This window comes from Artemia sp. Qi Xiang Cuo, chromosome 2 (genome assembly GCF_049724085.1).
Source record: "Artemia sp. Qi Xiang Cuo chromosome 2, ASM4972408v1, whole genome shotgun sequence".
NCBI classification, from domain to species: domain Eukaryota; kingdom Metazoa; phylum Arthropoda; class Branchiopoda; order Anostraca; family Artemiidae; genus Artemia; species Artemia sp. Qi Xiang Cuo.
In genome coordinates, this window is record NC_142795.1 from 59280438 (window position 1) to 59297320 (window position 16883).

At 37.5% G+C, this 16883-nt stretch overlaps 1 protein-coding gene across 1 annotated transcript in view; it reads right to left on the reverse strand.

The window, feature by feature from the left end:
- Positions 1 to 16883, reverse strand: part of LOC148955442 (translocation protein SEC63 homolog) — a 105247-nt gene that overhangs the window by 59114 nt on the left and 29250 nt on the right. The window contains exons 5-7 of the mRNA XM_089102269.1: positions 16186 to 16388; positions 14482 to 15004; positions 1290 to 1474 (exon numbers count right to left, since the gene is read on the reverse strand). Coding sequence (XP_088958395.1) covers positions 1290 to 1474; positions 14482 to 15004; positions 16186 to 16388 — 911 coding nt within the window. The remainder of the gene's footprint in view (positions 1 to 1289; positions 1475 to 14481; positions 15005 to 16185; positions 16389 to 16883) is intronic.

A 16883-nucleotide genomic window follows, 5' to 3' on the forward strand; every position in this document is an offset into this window, starting at 1 on the left:
TTATTTTTATAAATCTTTTTAACCTTCAGTAAATTTCAGCAAATAAAAACAAAGAAAAAATCATTTTTAATCTATCACCAACATTTTTATTCTATCATGACTTTCAATTATCACCACACTACATGTAAGATAGGAGCGTGTTCTAGGTGCGACAAAACTTAATAATATTAGACAAAAATTATTTTTTTTTTTCGTTCCAGGTGAGTATTAGCTTTGTATTAAATTTTTCTGAATAGGGTTAACTAGCACATTTGGTAAATTAACTTTTACACACTCTTCATCAAATTGTGAAAAATGGAGATAAAAGATTGAATTAATAAGAATGAATGAGCATTAACACTCATATTCTAATAATCCTTATAATATGTATTAAGGAATTATTTAATAAACTTTTCCAGGTTTGTTGGCAATTTGTATTAAATTCATTTTAAATCAAAATTTCCATCAGGAGCATAATTTAGATTGTAGAGCAATAAATTAATAAAAAGTAAAATAACAGTTACCATTTTTGTTGCCGGCTTGCGTGTATATTATTGCAAACTACATTCTCAAAATCGATGTAGCACAAAGACAGCGCAGACTAGTTACGTTAGTGATTTATTCTCTCTTTTTCTATCTTGTTAGGCTTATTCGTAATAATGCGAAATCCGTTTTTTCATTTACACCCATTAGGAGCCTTACTGATATGAAAACTTAAGGGTCATGACGTGATTCTGGTTATCTGAGAGAAATATTATTTTTTAAAAGAGTAAAAGGCTACTGGGTTAGTTCCTACTATATTTAGACGCATGTGTATTATAGCTTTTGCCCCATTTGCAAAAAAAAATTTCCTTTACCGTATTTTTTCACGAATTACGAGTTCATTTTTCTAAATTTAAGTTTTTTGAGATTTTCTGATAAAAATTGAGTTTCACCGCTTTTCTGGTGTTTTCCAAATCTGATAATTTTTAATCCAAAGTGAATTAATCAAAAAGAAAGAGCAAAAGAAACAGCTAAAAATATAGAAAACCTTCACAACAAAATAAATACATTTCCTTTCTTCTATTAAAAACTCTCCTATTACTTTCTTAATGCATTCAAATTAACCTAAAGTTCTGCATATATTTTCACTTATGATTTGATAAATTAACGTAAAATTTCAGAAGGAAGTAGTCTGTAGCACGCTTCAATGAGTTCACATCGAATATTTTAAGTTTTCGTCAGCAAACCTTAAATATTCGAATTACAAGGGTTTTACATGCAAATCCGAATTGTTACAGAACCCATTATAAATTGTAAAACAGACTTACTTCTTCTTCTTCTTTTTCCTCTTTAACTTCTTCCTCCTTAATCTTAGGCTCATTTAGTAGTACACTAGTAATAGTGGATTCGCCTCCCACATTCAACAAGGAAGAAAATGATTTCCTTGACAAAGAAACTGTGACAGTAACAATAGCACCAGCTGTTATAACATTTGTTTCTTCATCATCGACAACTAAAACGAGAAAAGGAAATTGTAAATATAAACTGAAGAAAACAAACAAAATATTAAGATAACAGAGAAGTAAAAAAGGTTAAAATAAAGGATAAACATAAACAAAAGATAGATAAATTGCGTCTCGACATTTTAAGCAATCTTTCAGCAACAATCTGCTTCCTCCATGACGATTTTGGCAACATATCCTTCCTTTGGATGGAGGTGGTATTTCTCTACATTATCCATGCAGTGAAATAATCGGACATTTAATGTGCTTTAATTTCGCAGCTGAGAATCATTTTTGGTGGCTAGAATTGACTGAAGTAGAGGAGTGTTTATGACCTATCTAAGAAGTAGTCAAGAGTGATTGATGACTGCGTTCACTAGAATACAAATTTAAATGATAAATTACTCCAGATTTATATATAACGGATTATCATCCACTTGTTGAAAAAAAAAAAAATATTTTTCATCTTTTTGTACATCAGGATCCGTGGTGACATCAACAACTATATAATGAGCGAATATTTTAAGCGTAAGGCAATCTTAGCAGGCTTAACCTGGTTAAAGTCCACAGACTATCATATAGCTTTGCTAGCTTTGAAGATTTTCCAGCGGTCAGTACTGAGCAGCATTTGCCCAGTAGGATTGACAGTATTCCTTTAACGAATATAATAATTACGCACCCTTTTCGAAAGGGTCAAAATTGATGTTATATGATTAATATTATTTACCATGAAAATTTCGAACAAAGTCGAAAAAGGTTCAAATCTTTGCCTTAGATTAAATATCTGAAAATGGTTCTAAGCAAAAGTTAAGATCTCGATTATCAGACGTAAATCTGACCAAGAATTTGAGCTACAAATTGATGCAACTCCATCTCTTTCCTAATGGAACTAGATATATTATATCGAAAAAACTAATTGGAATGCATCGACTATCCGAAGTAATAATTTTATGATACTAATCCCAAAAGATATCGCTTTACAATGTTGGATCTCAAACAAAATCAAAGTTGATAGCTTGGATGTTCGATTTCTCACGCATCCGGAATAGATCTTTATTGTTGCTCTACAGTCCCTAGTGGGCTGAACAGAACCGGCTCAGTGAACACGAGCAGCAATCTCTCTACAAAGTAGTGAAAAAGTAAAAATAAAGAATTTTGTAGAGCAATGCTGCAACATTAAATTTGTCACAAATGTTAGAGATGACAGAAATGGGTTGGCTCATGATGACAGAAATGTCATTGCAAAACCGTCAAAATTGGTTGGTTGACTTTCGCCGTACATAAAAAATGCACACATAAGTCGCTCAAACACGAAGTGGAAATTATTATTTTATTTGACTGTTGTGAACTTGTTCATCACCAATTTTTATTATTAGGTCAGACTGTCAACAATGAATTCTACGGACATGTTTTGACTTGTAAGATGAAGATGTGCGACGGACGAGGCCTGAGCTTTTGAAAACAGAAGCTGGATTGAGCAACACGCCAACGCTCCAAGTCACTCGTCTCTTCTGGTTTGCCAATTTTCGACAAATAACAGAAAAGATTACGTTCCCACCTTCCTCTCCCTCCAGATATGCCTCTAGCAAATTTGTTTTCTCTCTGAACAAAAACAAACAACTAAAGACATCACTGGTACAACTAAGACACCGCACTACAGGAGTTCCAGGGAGTATGTGAAGAGGAAAAACGCAGGGAAGGTGCATATTAACCAAGGCTGAGTACTTCAAAGGACACAAGCAAGTATAAAATTGTTAACACTTTAATCAAGATGTCAAGACCAATTTCGTTCCTTTCCCTCCTCTCCCTCCAGATATTCCTCTAGCAAATTCGTTTTCTATCTGAACAAAAACAAACAACTAAAGAGATCACTGGTACAACTAAGATATCGCACTACAGGAGTTCCAGGGAGTATATGAAGAGGAAAAACGCAGGGAAAGTGCATATTAACCAAGGCTGAGTACTTCAAAGGACACATGCAAGTACAAAATTGTTAACACTTTAATCAAGATGTCAAGACCAATTTCGTTCCTTTCCCTCCTCTCCCTCCAGATATTCCTCTAGCAAATTCGTTTTCTATCTGAACAAAAACAAACAACTAAAGAGATCACTGGTACAACTAAGATATCGCACTACAGGAGTTCCAGGGAGTATATGAAGAGGAAAATCGCAGGGACAGTGCATATTAACCAAGGCTGAGTACTTCAAAGGACACAAGCAAGTATAAAATTGTTAACACTTTAATCAAGATGTCAAGACCAATTTCGTTCCTTTCCCTCCTCTCCCTCCAGATATTCCTCTAGCAAATTCGTTTTCTATCTGAACAAAAACAAACAACTAAATACATCACTGGTACAACTAAGACACCGCACTACAGGAGTTCCAGGGAGTATGTGAAGAGGAAAAACGCAGGGAAGGTGCATATTAACCAAGGCTGAGTACTTCAAAGGACACAAGCAAGTATAAAATTGTTAACACTTTAATCAAGATGTCAAGACCAATTTCGTTCCTTTCCCTCCTCTCCCTCCAGATATTCCTCTAGCAAATTCGTTTTCTATCTGAACAAAAACAAACAACTAAAGAGATCACTGGTACAACTAAGATATCGCACTACAGGAGTTCCAGGGAGTATTTGAAGAGGAAAAACGCAGGGAAAGTGCATATTAACCAAGGCTGAGTACTTCAAAGGACACAAGCAAGTATAAAATTGTTAACACTTTAATCAAGATGTCAAGACCAATTTCGTTCCTTTCCCTCCTCTCCCTCCAGATATTCCTCTAGCAAATTCGTTTTCTATCTGAACAAAAACAAACAACTAAAGACATCACTGGTACAACTAAGACACCGCACTACAGGAGTTCCAGGGAGTATGTGAAGAGGAAAAACTCAGGGAAAGTGCATATTAACCAAGGCTGAGTTCTTCAAAGGACACAAGCAAGTATAAAATTGTTAACACTTTAATCAAGATGTCAAGACCAATTTCGTTCCTTTCCCTCCTCTCCCTCCAGATATTCCTCTAGCAAATTCGTTTTCTATCTGAACAAAAACAAACAACTAAAGACATCACTGGTACAACTAAGACACCGCACTACAGGAGTTCCAGGGAGTATGTGAAGAGGAAAAACGCAGGGAAGGTGCATATTAACCAAGGCTGAGTACTTCAAAGGACACAAGCAAGTATAAAATTGTTAACACTTTAATCAAGATGTCAAGACCAATTTCGTTCCTTTCCCTCCTCTCCCTCCAGATATTCCTCTAGCAAATTCGTTTTCTATCTGAACAAAAACAAACAACTAAAGAGATCACTGGTACAACTAAGATATCGCACTACAGGAGTTCCAGGGAGTATATGAAGAGGAAAAACGCAGGGAAAGTGCATATTAACCAAGGCTGAGTACTTCAAAGGACACAAGCAAGTATAAAATTGTTAACACTTTAATCAAGATGTCAAGACCAATTTCGTTCCTTTCCCTCCTCTCCCTCCAGATATTCCTCTAGCAAATTCGTTTTCTATCTGAACAAAAACAAACAACTAAAGACATCACTGGTACAACTAAGACAACGCACTACAGGAGTTCCAGGGAGTATGTGAAGAGGAAAAACGCAGGGAAGGTGCATATTAACCAAGGCTGAGTACTTCAAAGGACACAAGCAATTATAAAATTGTTAACACTTTAATCAAGATGTCAAGACCAATTTCGTTCCTTTCCCTCCTCTCCCTCCGGATATTCCTCTAGCAAATTCGTTTTCTATCTGAACAAAAACAAACAACTAAAGACATCACTGGTACAACTAAGACACCGCACTACAGGAGTTCCAGGGAGTATGTGAAGAGGAAAAACGCAGGGAAGGTGCATATTAACCAAGGCTGAGTACTTCAAAGGACACAAGCAATTATAAAATTGTTAACACTTTAATCAAGATGTCAAGACCTATTTCGTTCCTTTCCCTCCTCTCCCTCCAGATATTCCTCTAGCAAATTCGTTTTCTATCTGAACAAAAACAAACAACTAAAGACATCACTGGTACAACCAAGACACCGCACTACAGGAGTTCCAGGGAGTATGTGAAGAGGAAAAACGCAGGGAAGGTGCATATTAACCAAGGCTGAGTACTTCAAAGGACACAAGCAAGTATAAAATTGTTAACACTTTAATCAAGATATCAAGACCAATTTCGTTCCTTTCCCTCCTCTCCCTCCGGATATTCCTCTAGCAAATTCGTTTTCTATCTGAACAAAAACAAACAACTAAAGAGATCACTGGTACAACTAAGACACCGCACTACAGGAGTTCCAGGGAGTATGTGAAGAGGAAAAACGCAGGGAAGGTGCATATTAACCAAGGCTGAGTACTTCAAAGGACACACGCAAGTATAAAATTGTTAACACTTTAATCAAGATGTCAAGACCAATTTCGTTCCTTTCCTCCTCTCCCTCCAGATATTCCTCTAGCAAATTCGTTTTCTATCTGAACAAAAACAAACAACTAAAGACATCACTGGTACAACTAAGACACCGCACTACAGGAGTTCCAGGGAGTATGTGAAGAGGAAAAACGCAGGGAAGGTGCATATTAACCAAGGCTGAGTACTTCAAAGGACACAAGCAAGTATAAAATTGTTAACACTTTAATCAAGATGTCAAGACCAATTTCGTTCCTTTCCCTCCTCTGCCTCCAGATATTCCTCTAGCAAATTCGTTTTCTATCTGAACAAAAACAAACAACTAAAGACATCACTGGTACAACTAAGACACCGCACTACAGGAGTTCCAGGGAGTATGTGAAGAGGAAAAACGCAGGGAAGGTGCATATTAACCAAGGCTGAGTACTTCAAAGGACACAAGCAAGTATAAAATTGTTAACACTTTAATCAAGATGTCAAGACCAATTTCGTTCCTTTACCTCCTCTCCCTCCAGATATTCCTCTAGCAAATTCGTTTTCTATCTGAACAAAAACAAACAACTAAAGAGATCACTGGTACAACTAAGAGATCGCACTACAGGAGTTCCAGGGAGTATATGAAGAGGAAAAACTCAGGGACAGTGCATATTAACCACGGCTGATTACTTCAAAGGACACAAGCAAGTATAAAATTGTTAACACTTTAATCAAGATGTCAAGACCAATTTCGTTCCTTTCCCTCCTCTCCCTCCAGATATTCCTCTAGCAAATTCGTTTTCTATCTGAACAAAAACAAACAACTAAAGACATCACTGGTACAACTAAGAAATCGCACTACAGGAGTTCCAGGGAGTATGTGAAGAGGAAAAACGCAGGGAAGGTTCATATTAACCAAGGCTGAGTACTTCAAAGGACACAAGCAAGTATAAAATTGTTAACACTTTAATCAAGATGTCAAGACCAATTTCGTTCCTTTCCCTCCTCTCCCTCCAGATATTCCTCTAGCAAATTCGTTTTCTATCTGAACAAAAACAAACAACTAAATACATCACTGGTACAACTAAGACACCGCACTACAGGAGTTCCAGGGAGTATGTGAAGAGGAAAAACGCAGGGACGGTGCATATTAACCAAGGCTGAGTACTTCAAAGGACACAAGCAAGTATAAAATTGTTAACACTTTAATCAAGATGTCAAGACCAATTTCGTTCCTTTCCCTCCTCTCCCTCCGGATATTCCTCTAGCAAATTCGTTTTCTATCTGAACAAAAACAAACAACTAAAGAGATCACTGGTACAACTAAGACACCGCACTACAGGAGTTCCAGGGAGTATGTGAAGAGGAAAAACGCAGGGAAGGTGCATATTAACCAAGGCTGAGTACTTCAAAGGACACAAGCAAGTATAAAATTGTTAACACTTTAATCAAGATGTCAAGACCAATTTCGTTCCTTTCCCTCCTCTCCCTCCAGATATTCCTCTAGCAAATTCGTTTTCTATCTGAACAAAAACAAACAACTAAAGACATCACTGGTACAACAAAGACACCGCACTACAGGAGTTCCAGGGAGTATGTGAAGAGGAAAAACGCAGGGAAGGTGCATATTAACCAAGGCTGAGTACTTCAAAGGACACAAGCAAGTATAAAATTGTTAACACTTTAATCAAGATGTCAAGACCAATTTCGTTCCTTTCCCTCCTCTCCCTCCGGATATTCCTCTAGCAAATTCGTTTTCTATCTGAACAAAAACAAACAACTAAAGAGATCACTGGTACAACTAAGACACCGCAATACAGGAGTTCCAGGGAGTATGTGAAGAGGAAAAACGCAGGGAAAGTGCATATTCACCAAGGCTGAGTACTTCAAAGGACACAAGCAAGTATAAAATTGTTAACACTTTAATCAAGATGTCAAGACCAATTTCGTTCCTTTCCCTCCTCTCCCTCCAGATATTCCTCTAGCAAATTCGTTTTCTATCTGAACAAAAACAAACAACTAAAGAGATCACTGGTACAACTAAGATATCGCACTACAGGAGTTCCAGGGAGTATATGAAGAGGAAAAACGCAGGGAAGGTGCATATTAACCAAGGCTGAGTACTTCAAAGGACACAAGCAAGTATAAAATTGTTAACACTTTAATCAAGATGTCAAGACCAATTTCGTTCCTTTCCCTCCTCTCCCTCCGGATATTCCTCTAGCAAATTCGTTTTCTATCTGAACAAAAACAAACAACTAAAGACATCACTGGTACAACTAAGACACCGCACTACAGGAGTTCCAGGGAGTATGTGAAGATGAAAAACGCAGGGAAGGTGCATATTAACCAAGGCTGAGTACTTCAAAGGACACAAGCAAGTATAAAATTGTTAACACTTTAATCAAGATGTCAAGACCAATTTCGTTCCTTTCCCTCCTCTCCCTCCGGATATTCCTCTAGCAAATTCGTTTTCTATCTGAACAAAAACAAACAACGAAAGAGAACACTGGTACAACTAAGACACCGCACTACAGGAGTTCCAGGGAGTATGTGAAGAGGAAAAACGCAGGGAAAGTGCATATTAACCAAGGATGAGTACTTCAAAGGACACAAGCAAGTATAAAATTGTTAACACTTTAATCAAGATGTCAAGACCAATTTCGTTCCTTTCCCTCCTCTCCCTCCAGATATTCCTCTAGCAAATTCGTTTTCTATCTGAACAAAAACAAACAACTAAAGACATCACTGGTACAACTAAGACACCGCACTACAGGAGTTCCAGGGAGTATGTGAAGAGGAAAACGCAGGGAAGGTGCATATTAACCAAGGCTGAGTACTTCAAAGGACACAAGCAAGTATAAAATTGTTAACACTTTAATCAAGATATCAAGACCAATTTCGTTCCTTTCCCTCCTCTCCCTCCAGATATTCCTCTAGCAAATTCTTATTCTATCTGAACAAAAACAAACAACTAAAGACATCACTGGTACAACTAAGACACCGCACTACAGGAGTTCCAGGGAGTATTTGAAGAGGAAAAACGCAGGGAAAGTGCATATTAACCAAGGCTGAGTACTTCAAAGGACACAAGCAAGTATAAAATTGTTAACACTTTAATCAAGATGTCAAGACCAATTTCGTTCCTTTCCCTCCTCGCCCTCCGGATATTCCTCTAGCAAATTCGTTTTCTATCTGAACAAAAACAAACAACTAAAGACATCACTGGTACAACTAAGACACCGCACTACAGGAGTTCCAGGGAGTATGTGAAGAGGAAAAACGCAGGGAAAGTGCATATTAACCAAGGCTGAGTACTTCAAAGGACACAAGCAAGTATAAAATTGTTAACACTTTAATCAAGATGTCAAGACCAATTTCGTTCCTTTCCCTCCTCTGCCTCCAGATATTCCTCTAGCAAATTCGTTTTCTATCTGAACAAAAACAAACAACTAAAGACATCACTGGTACAACTAAGACACCGCACTACAGGAGTTCCAGGGAGTATGTGAAGAGGAAAAACGCAGGGAAAGTGCATATTAACCAAGGCTGAGTACTTCAAAGGACACAAGCAAGTATAAAATTGTTAACACTTTAATCAAGATGTCAAGACCAATTTCGTTCCTTTCCCTCCTCTCCCTCCAGATATTCCTCTAGCAAATTCGTTTTCTATCTGAACAAAAACAAACAACTAAAGAGATCACTGGTACAACTAAGAGATCGCACTACAGGAGTTCCAGGGAGTATTTGAAGAGGAAAAACGCAGGGAAAGTGCATATTAACCAAGGCTGAGTACTTCAAAGGACACAAGCAAGTATAAAATTGTTAACACTTTAATCAAGATGTCAAGACCAATTTCGTTCCTTTCCCTCCTCTCCCTCCAGATATTCCTCTAGCAAATTCGTTTTCTATCTGAACAAAAACAAACAACTAAAGACATCACTGGTACAACTAAGACAACGCACTACAGGAGTTCCAGGGAGTATTTGAAGAGGAAAAACGCAGGGAATGTGCATATTAACCAAGGCTGAGTACTTCAAAGGACACAAGCAAGTATAAAATTGTTAACACTTTAATCAAGATGTCAAGACCAATTTCGTTCCTTTCCCTCCTCTCCCTCCAGATATTCCTCTAGCAAATTCGTTTTCTATCTGAACAAAAACAAACAACTAAAGAGATCACTGGTACAACTAAGACAACGCACTACAGGAGTTCCAGGGAGTATGTGAAGAGGAAAAACGCAGGGAAGGTGCATATTAACCAAGGCTGAGTACTTCAAAGGACACAAGCAAGTATAAAATTGTTAACACTTTAATCAAGATGTCAAGACCAATTTCGTTCCTTTCCCTCCTCTCCCTCCAGATATTCCTCTAGCAAATTCGTTTTCTATCTGAACAAAAACAAACAACTAAAGACATCACTGGTACAACTAAGACACCGCACTACAGGAGTTCCAGGGAGTATGTGAAGAAGAAAAACGCAGGGAAGGTGCATATTAACCAAGGCTGAGTACTTCAAAGGACACAAGCAAGTATAAAATTGTTAACACTTTAATCAAGATGTCAAGACCAATTTCGTTCCTTTCCCTCCTCTCCCTCCAGATATTCCTCTAGCAAATTCGTTTTCTATCTGAACAAAAACAAACAACTAAAGACATCACTGGTACAACTAAGACACCGCACTACAGGAGTTCCAGGGAGTATGTGAAGAGGAAAAACGCAGGGAAGGTGCATATTAACCAAGGCTGAGTACTTCAAAGGACACAAGCAAGTATAAAATTGTTAACACTTTAATCAAGATGTCAAGACCAATTTCGTTCCTTTCCCTCCTCTCCCTCCAGATATTCCTCTAGCAAATTCGTTTTCTATCTGAACAAAAACAAACAACTAAGACATCACTGGTACAACTAAGACACCGCACTACAGGAGTTCCAGGGAGTATGTGAAGAGGAAAACGCAGGGAAGGTGCATATTAACCAAGGCTGAGTACTTCAAATGACACAAGCAATTATAAAATTGTTAACACTTTAATCAAGATGTCAAGACCCATTTCGTTCCTTTCCCTCCTCTCCCTCCAGATATTCCTCTAGCAAATTCGTTTTCTATCTGAACAAAAACAAACAACTAAAGACATCACTGGTACAACTAAGACACCGCACTACAGGAGTTCCAGGGAGTATGTGAAGAGGAAAAACGCAGGGAAGGTGCATATTAACCAAGGCTGAGTACTTCAAAGGACACAAGCAAGTATAAAATTGTTAACACTTTAATCAAGATGTCAAGACCAATTTCGTTCCTTTCCCTCCTCTCCTCCGGATATTCCTCTAGCAAATTCGTTTTCTATCTGAACAAAAACAAACAACTAAAGACATCACTGGTACAACTAAGACACCGCACTACAGGAGTTCCAGGGAGTATGTGAAGAGGAAAAACGCAGGGAAAGTGCATATTAACCAAGGCTGAGTACTTCAAAGGACACAAGCAAGTATAAAATTGTTAACACTTTAATCAAGATGTCAAGACCAATTTCGTTCCTTTCCCTCCTCTCCCTCCAGATATTCCTCTAGCAAATTCGTTTTCTATCTGAACAAAAACAAACAACTAAAGACATCACTGGTACAACTAAGACACCGCACTACAGGAGTTCCAGGGAGTATTTGAAGAGGAAAAACGCAGGGAAAGTGCATATTAACCAAGGCTGAGTACTTCAAAGGACACAAGCAAGTATAAAATTGTTAACACTTTAATCAAGATGTCAAGACCAATTTCGTTCCTTTCCCTCCTCTCCCTCCAGATATTCCTCTAGCAAATTCGTTTTCTATCTGAACAAAAACAAACAACTAAAGACATCACTGGTACAACTAAGACACCGCACTACAGGAGTTCCAGGGAGTATATGAAGAGGAAAAACGCAGGGAAAGTGCATATTAACCAAGGCTGAGTACTTCAAAGGACACAAGCAAGTATAAAATTGTTAACACTTTAATCAAGATGTCAAGACCAATTTCGTTCCTTTCCCTCCTCTCCCTCCAGATATTCCTCTAGCAAATTCGTTTTCTATCTGAACAAAAACAAACAACTAAAGAGATCACTGGTACAACTAAGAAATCGCACTACAGGAGTTCCAGGGAGTATATGAAGAGGAAAAACGCAGGGAAAGTGCATATTAACCAAGGCTGAGTACTTCAAAGGACACAAGCAAGTATAAAATTGTTAACACTTTAATCAAGATGTCAAGACCAATTTCGTTCCTTTCCCTCCTCTCCCTCCAGATATTCCTCTAGCAAATTCGTTTTCTATATGAACAAAAACAAACAACTAAAGAGATCACTGGTACAACTAAGATATCGCACTACAGGAGTTCCAGGGAGTATTTGAAGAGGAAAAACGCAGGGAATGTGCATATTAACCAAGGCTGAGTACTTCAAAGGACACAAGCAAGTATAAAATTGTTAACACTTTAATCAAGATGTCAAGACCAATTTCGTTCCTTTCCCTCCTCTCCCTCCAGATATTCCTCTAGCAAATTCGTTTTCTATCTGAACAAAAACAAACAACGAAAGAGATCACTGGTACAACTAAGAGACCGCACTACAGGAGTTCCAGGGAGTATGTGAAGAGGAAAAACGCAGGGAAGGTGCATATTAACCAAGGCTGAGTACTTCAAAGGACACAAGCAAGTATAAAATTGTTAACACTTTAATCAAGATGTCAAGACCAATTTCGTTCCTTTCCCTCCTCGCCCTCCAGATATTCCTCTAGCAAATTCGTTTTCTATCTGAACAAAAACAAACAACTAAAGAGATCACTGGTACAACTAAGATATCGCACTACAGGAGTTCCAGGGAGTATATGAAGAGGAAAAACGCAGGGAATGTGCATATTAACCAAGGCTGAGTACTTCAAAGGACACAAGCAAGTATAAAATTGTTAACACTTTAATCAAGATGTCAAGACCAATTTCGTTCCTTTCCCTCCTCTCCCTCCAGATATTCCTCTAGCAAATTCGTTTTCTATCTGAACAAAAACAAACAACTAAAGAGATCACTGGAACAACTAAGATATCTCACTACAGGAGTTCCAGGGAGTATATGAAGAGGAAAAACGCAGGGAAAGTGCATATTAACCAAGGCTGAGTACTTCAAAGGACACATGCAAGTACAAAATTGTTAACACTTTAATCAAGATGTCAAGACCAATTTCGTTCTTTTTTGAACAGACATCTCACACTAAGAAACTTCTTAATATACTACCCTTACAGTGGTAAACAAGTTCATGGAAATTTTTACGATTAGACCAAAAGTGGATCTGTACTACCCAGCCCCTTTAACAACCACTCGATGTTCTGCTAAAAATTAAGATAAAACAAATCACGTAATATTACTGAATTGCAGTAAGTTTTAATTATCACCAAAAAGACAATGGCTTAGGACACCAAAACTGAATAGTCCTCGATTCTAGTGCACATGTCCCTCAACAAAAAGGTAAATACGCTGTTTATATGTCCATCTCATAGACTAACATAAGAGAATTTAAAACCATGGATTACTCATGACTTTGGAGAATTAATCAAATTGCGTGGCAAATTGTAAGAAGAAGCACAGTCTTATGAATCCAAAAATGCTCGTTATCACCATTAACAAAACTGGTAAAATCCGTAAAAATGACCACCATAGTGTTTGCAACAGATTTTTTAGCGCTCAGCCGAAGAAATTCCATAATACTGTTTAAAAACTGTAAAGATGTTAATAACTTTCCATTTTTCAGTGATCAAGGTATACGCATCAGTACAAGTGTTATAGATGATCATTTTGTGTCCGTATGTCGAAGCCATCCTCCACTTACCCTGCTTTTTGGTGACAACAAACAAGTTTGAAAAAAAATAACGAAGTTCAGAAAAGACTTCAAAATCTTGGGTTAAACTTGGGATAAAACACCTGATATCCCAGTGAAATTAATCTAAGATTATTTATATTTCATAAATTGACCAGTAACTCACATTTCTTACCATTGTCTTATAGTTACTATCTTTCCACGCATTTTTAAACGTACTTTATTTCTCCAATCCCCAACATATATTCCCTAGTAATCTTAGTCACCTTAAGAAAATTTACAGCACATCGACTTTTCCAAGGTTTTCGAAGTTTATTAGTGTTCCAATGATCTGTTTAAGAGCAAATCCATTTGCTCTTATGGATTCAACAAAATGATTAAGCAAATTGATTTATGGATTATGGATTAAACAAATGGATTTAACAAATCCATTTTCTAATACTTGACACTGAATTGATCAACCTTGCCCCGCTAAAACCAAGTCTAAGAAAATCATATACCTAACATTGGAAACATTCAAAAAAGGCCTTTAAAAGTTAGAACAAAGAAGTCTTCAATATTTGACACTAAACTAAAGCATGGATGCTCATTTTTCTGATGAGAAAAGGAATGTATGAGTGGGAAACCCAGTTTAGCACAACACGGCTCCAAATTTAAGATACAAAAGTGAAATTACTTTACCGACAAAGAGTTCTTGCAGCAAACAAAATTTTCCTTAAAAGAGAAAAAAAAACCTGATGAATTAGGATTTGTATTCAACAATAAGATTAACAAGAAAAGAAGAAGAAAGAAATGCGTATATTTACCTTCTACTTTAGTCTGAACATCCAGTAAAGGCATATTGGCAAGAACTTTACAAACATTACGATACTGATCTTCAGTTAAACTTCTTAAACACATTCTCCTATCGTCCTCGCCAAGTCGAGCCAACTGTTCTAAAGTTTTAACATGATACTTTTTAGAATTGAAATGTTTCAACATATCTTCCTCAACATGAGGCAGCTGAAGAAGTGGACTCTTGTAGTCCCAAAGGGCTTGGACGATCATAGGACATAGTTTCATAGCATTTTCTAATGAGCATAAGTTTGGCATTTTGCTAATCCGTCCAGCATGGGCTAACATCATCAGCTGGCTTATACAAACGCCCATCTCTTGAATTAACGTAGGACATTTCCTGACAACAGCTATTCTATCTTTTTCCAAAGTATGGGGATTCAGGGGCAAACGAGATAAATGGGCATGTATTAATGCTCTTGCTTTCACCGAATAAGAAAAACATAAGGGCCTTTCCTTATTCTTTTCATTCAATTGAGGTAGAACTTTGAACAACTGAAAAAAAAACAGCATTCATTAAATATATATGTATAAATACGTATCAAATACATCTGAAACTGTTAGCAGGGGAGCCCAGCCAAGCAGAGCGGCGATTCCTAAAATTTAAGTTCATGGAATTGTTAGACTCAGCGTTGAAACGTGCCAAGGAAACATACATATGCAAACGTTGTCGGAAATACTGGACAATGTCATTGGAGGTGACAAGAATTGGGTATCTGAGTAGAAAGAGAGAGAGAGAGAGGGAGAGAGAGAGAGAGAGAGAGAGAGAGAGAGAGAGGGAGAGAGAGAGAGAGAGGGAGACTGAGAGAGAGAGAGAGGGAGTCAGAGAGAGAGAGAGATAAAGAGGGGGGTGGAGAGAGAGTGAGGGAGAGTGAGGGAGAGAGAGAGAGAGAGAGAGAGCGAGAGAGAGAGAGAGAGAGAGAGAGAAAGGAGAGAGACATAGAGAGAGAGAAAGAAAGAGAGAGAGAGAGAGAGAGAGAGAGAGAGAGAGAGAGAGAGAGAGAGAGAGAGAGAGAGAGAGAGAGAGAGAGAGAGAGAGAGAGAGAGAGAGAGAGAGAGAGATAGGGAGTGAGAGAGAGAGGGAGAAAGAGAGAGGGGGGAGGGAGAAAGAGAGAGAGAGAGAGAGAGGGGGGAGGGAGAAAGAGAGAGAGAAATATTCCTAAAAAACCTGATGAAGAGAGAGAGAAAGAGAGTTTCCCCCTCTACAAAAAAAATTATCAAATAAAGGCTAAGTTTTACAAGGGAAAAGCGCCAAATTTTTCCGAGGCCAAGTTAAAGCTTAGAAACGGTGACTTTTAAGTTCCAAACTTTTTAAGTCTGCTCTAGAATATTATTTGTTTAATGCCCGACAACTGCAGGCTCACAAAAGAAAAAATGGAAAAAGCTCATTAGACCCTAATCAAATTTTCTGCGGCCAAAATAAGAACTTCACAAATATTAACTCCATTTTATACTACTAACTATGTAACTATGTCCTTATAAAACTCATTACTTTACATAAATGGACATTTAAAAAAAAAAAAATTTTGAACAGAAATCATAGGTTTTTTATTCATCAATATAAGCAGTTTAGACAACATAAAACTATTCTTATTGTCTTATAACAACAATTTAGCCATGTTTTGAGTACGATCAAATTTTATTCACTCTAATAATAAATTTTCAGAAATGTTTACCATAGGAATTTCTTGGTTGTCACTGGGTCTTTCTTGGATCTCGGAATTGTGTTTGACATGAAACTCAGCAGATGCACCTAATACCATGATAACCCGTTTCAATATCATATTGGGCGTCTTATGGAAAAAGTAGTAATACATTTGCGAAGTATCCAGCAAAACCTTCTCACCTGAGTATTTAATCGATCGACTCCACCAAATACCTGTCAAATATAAGGAGAACGTGTAAGTAAAACACCGCTGATGCAAATTGTCCTGCTCTTTCGGGGACAGAGGGCCATATCTACGCACAGGGGATTTATGAGGGGTGGGGGGGGGGTTCATACTTTGCGATTGATCTAAACGACTTCTCTATCCAAAATCAGTGGTTCTTCGATACAGTTCATAACATTTTTCAATAGTCTCAGCAGTCAAACCGCATAAAATTCTCGGATAAGTCTCCTGTAATTTTGGCTAACGGCATCTATGGAGTAGAGATATCAAGATACGTCAACGCCGGATGAAGAGCTGACACCTCTAAATATATTTTTTTGACCAAGAACACAGATGATTTGAAAGAGCTTCTTTGTTCAAATCTTGGAGGAACATTCCCCTACAGTGCAAATGAAGACAAAACAACTTCATATTTTCTAGCAAAAAGATTTAGTTTTATTCGTGTCTTATTTTTACGTTTTATCTCAATTATAAAAACTAAGTAA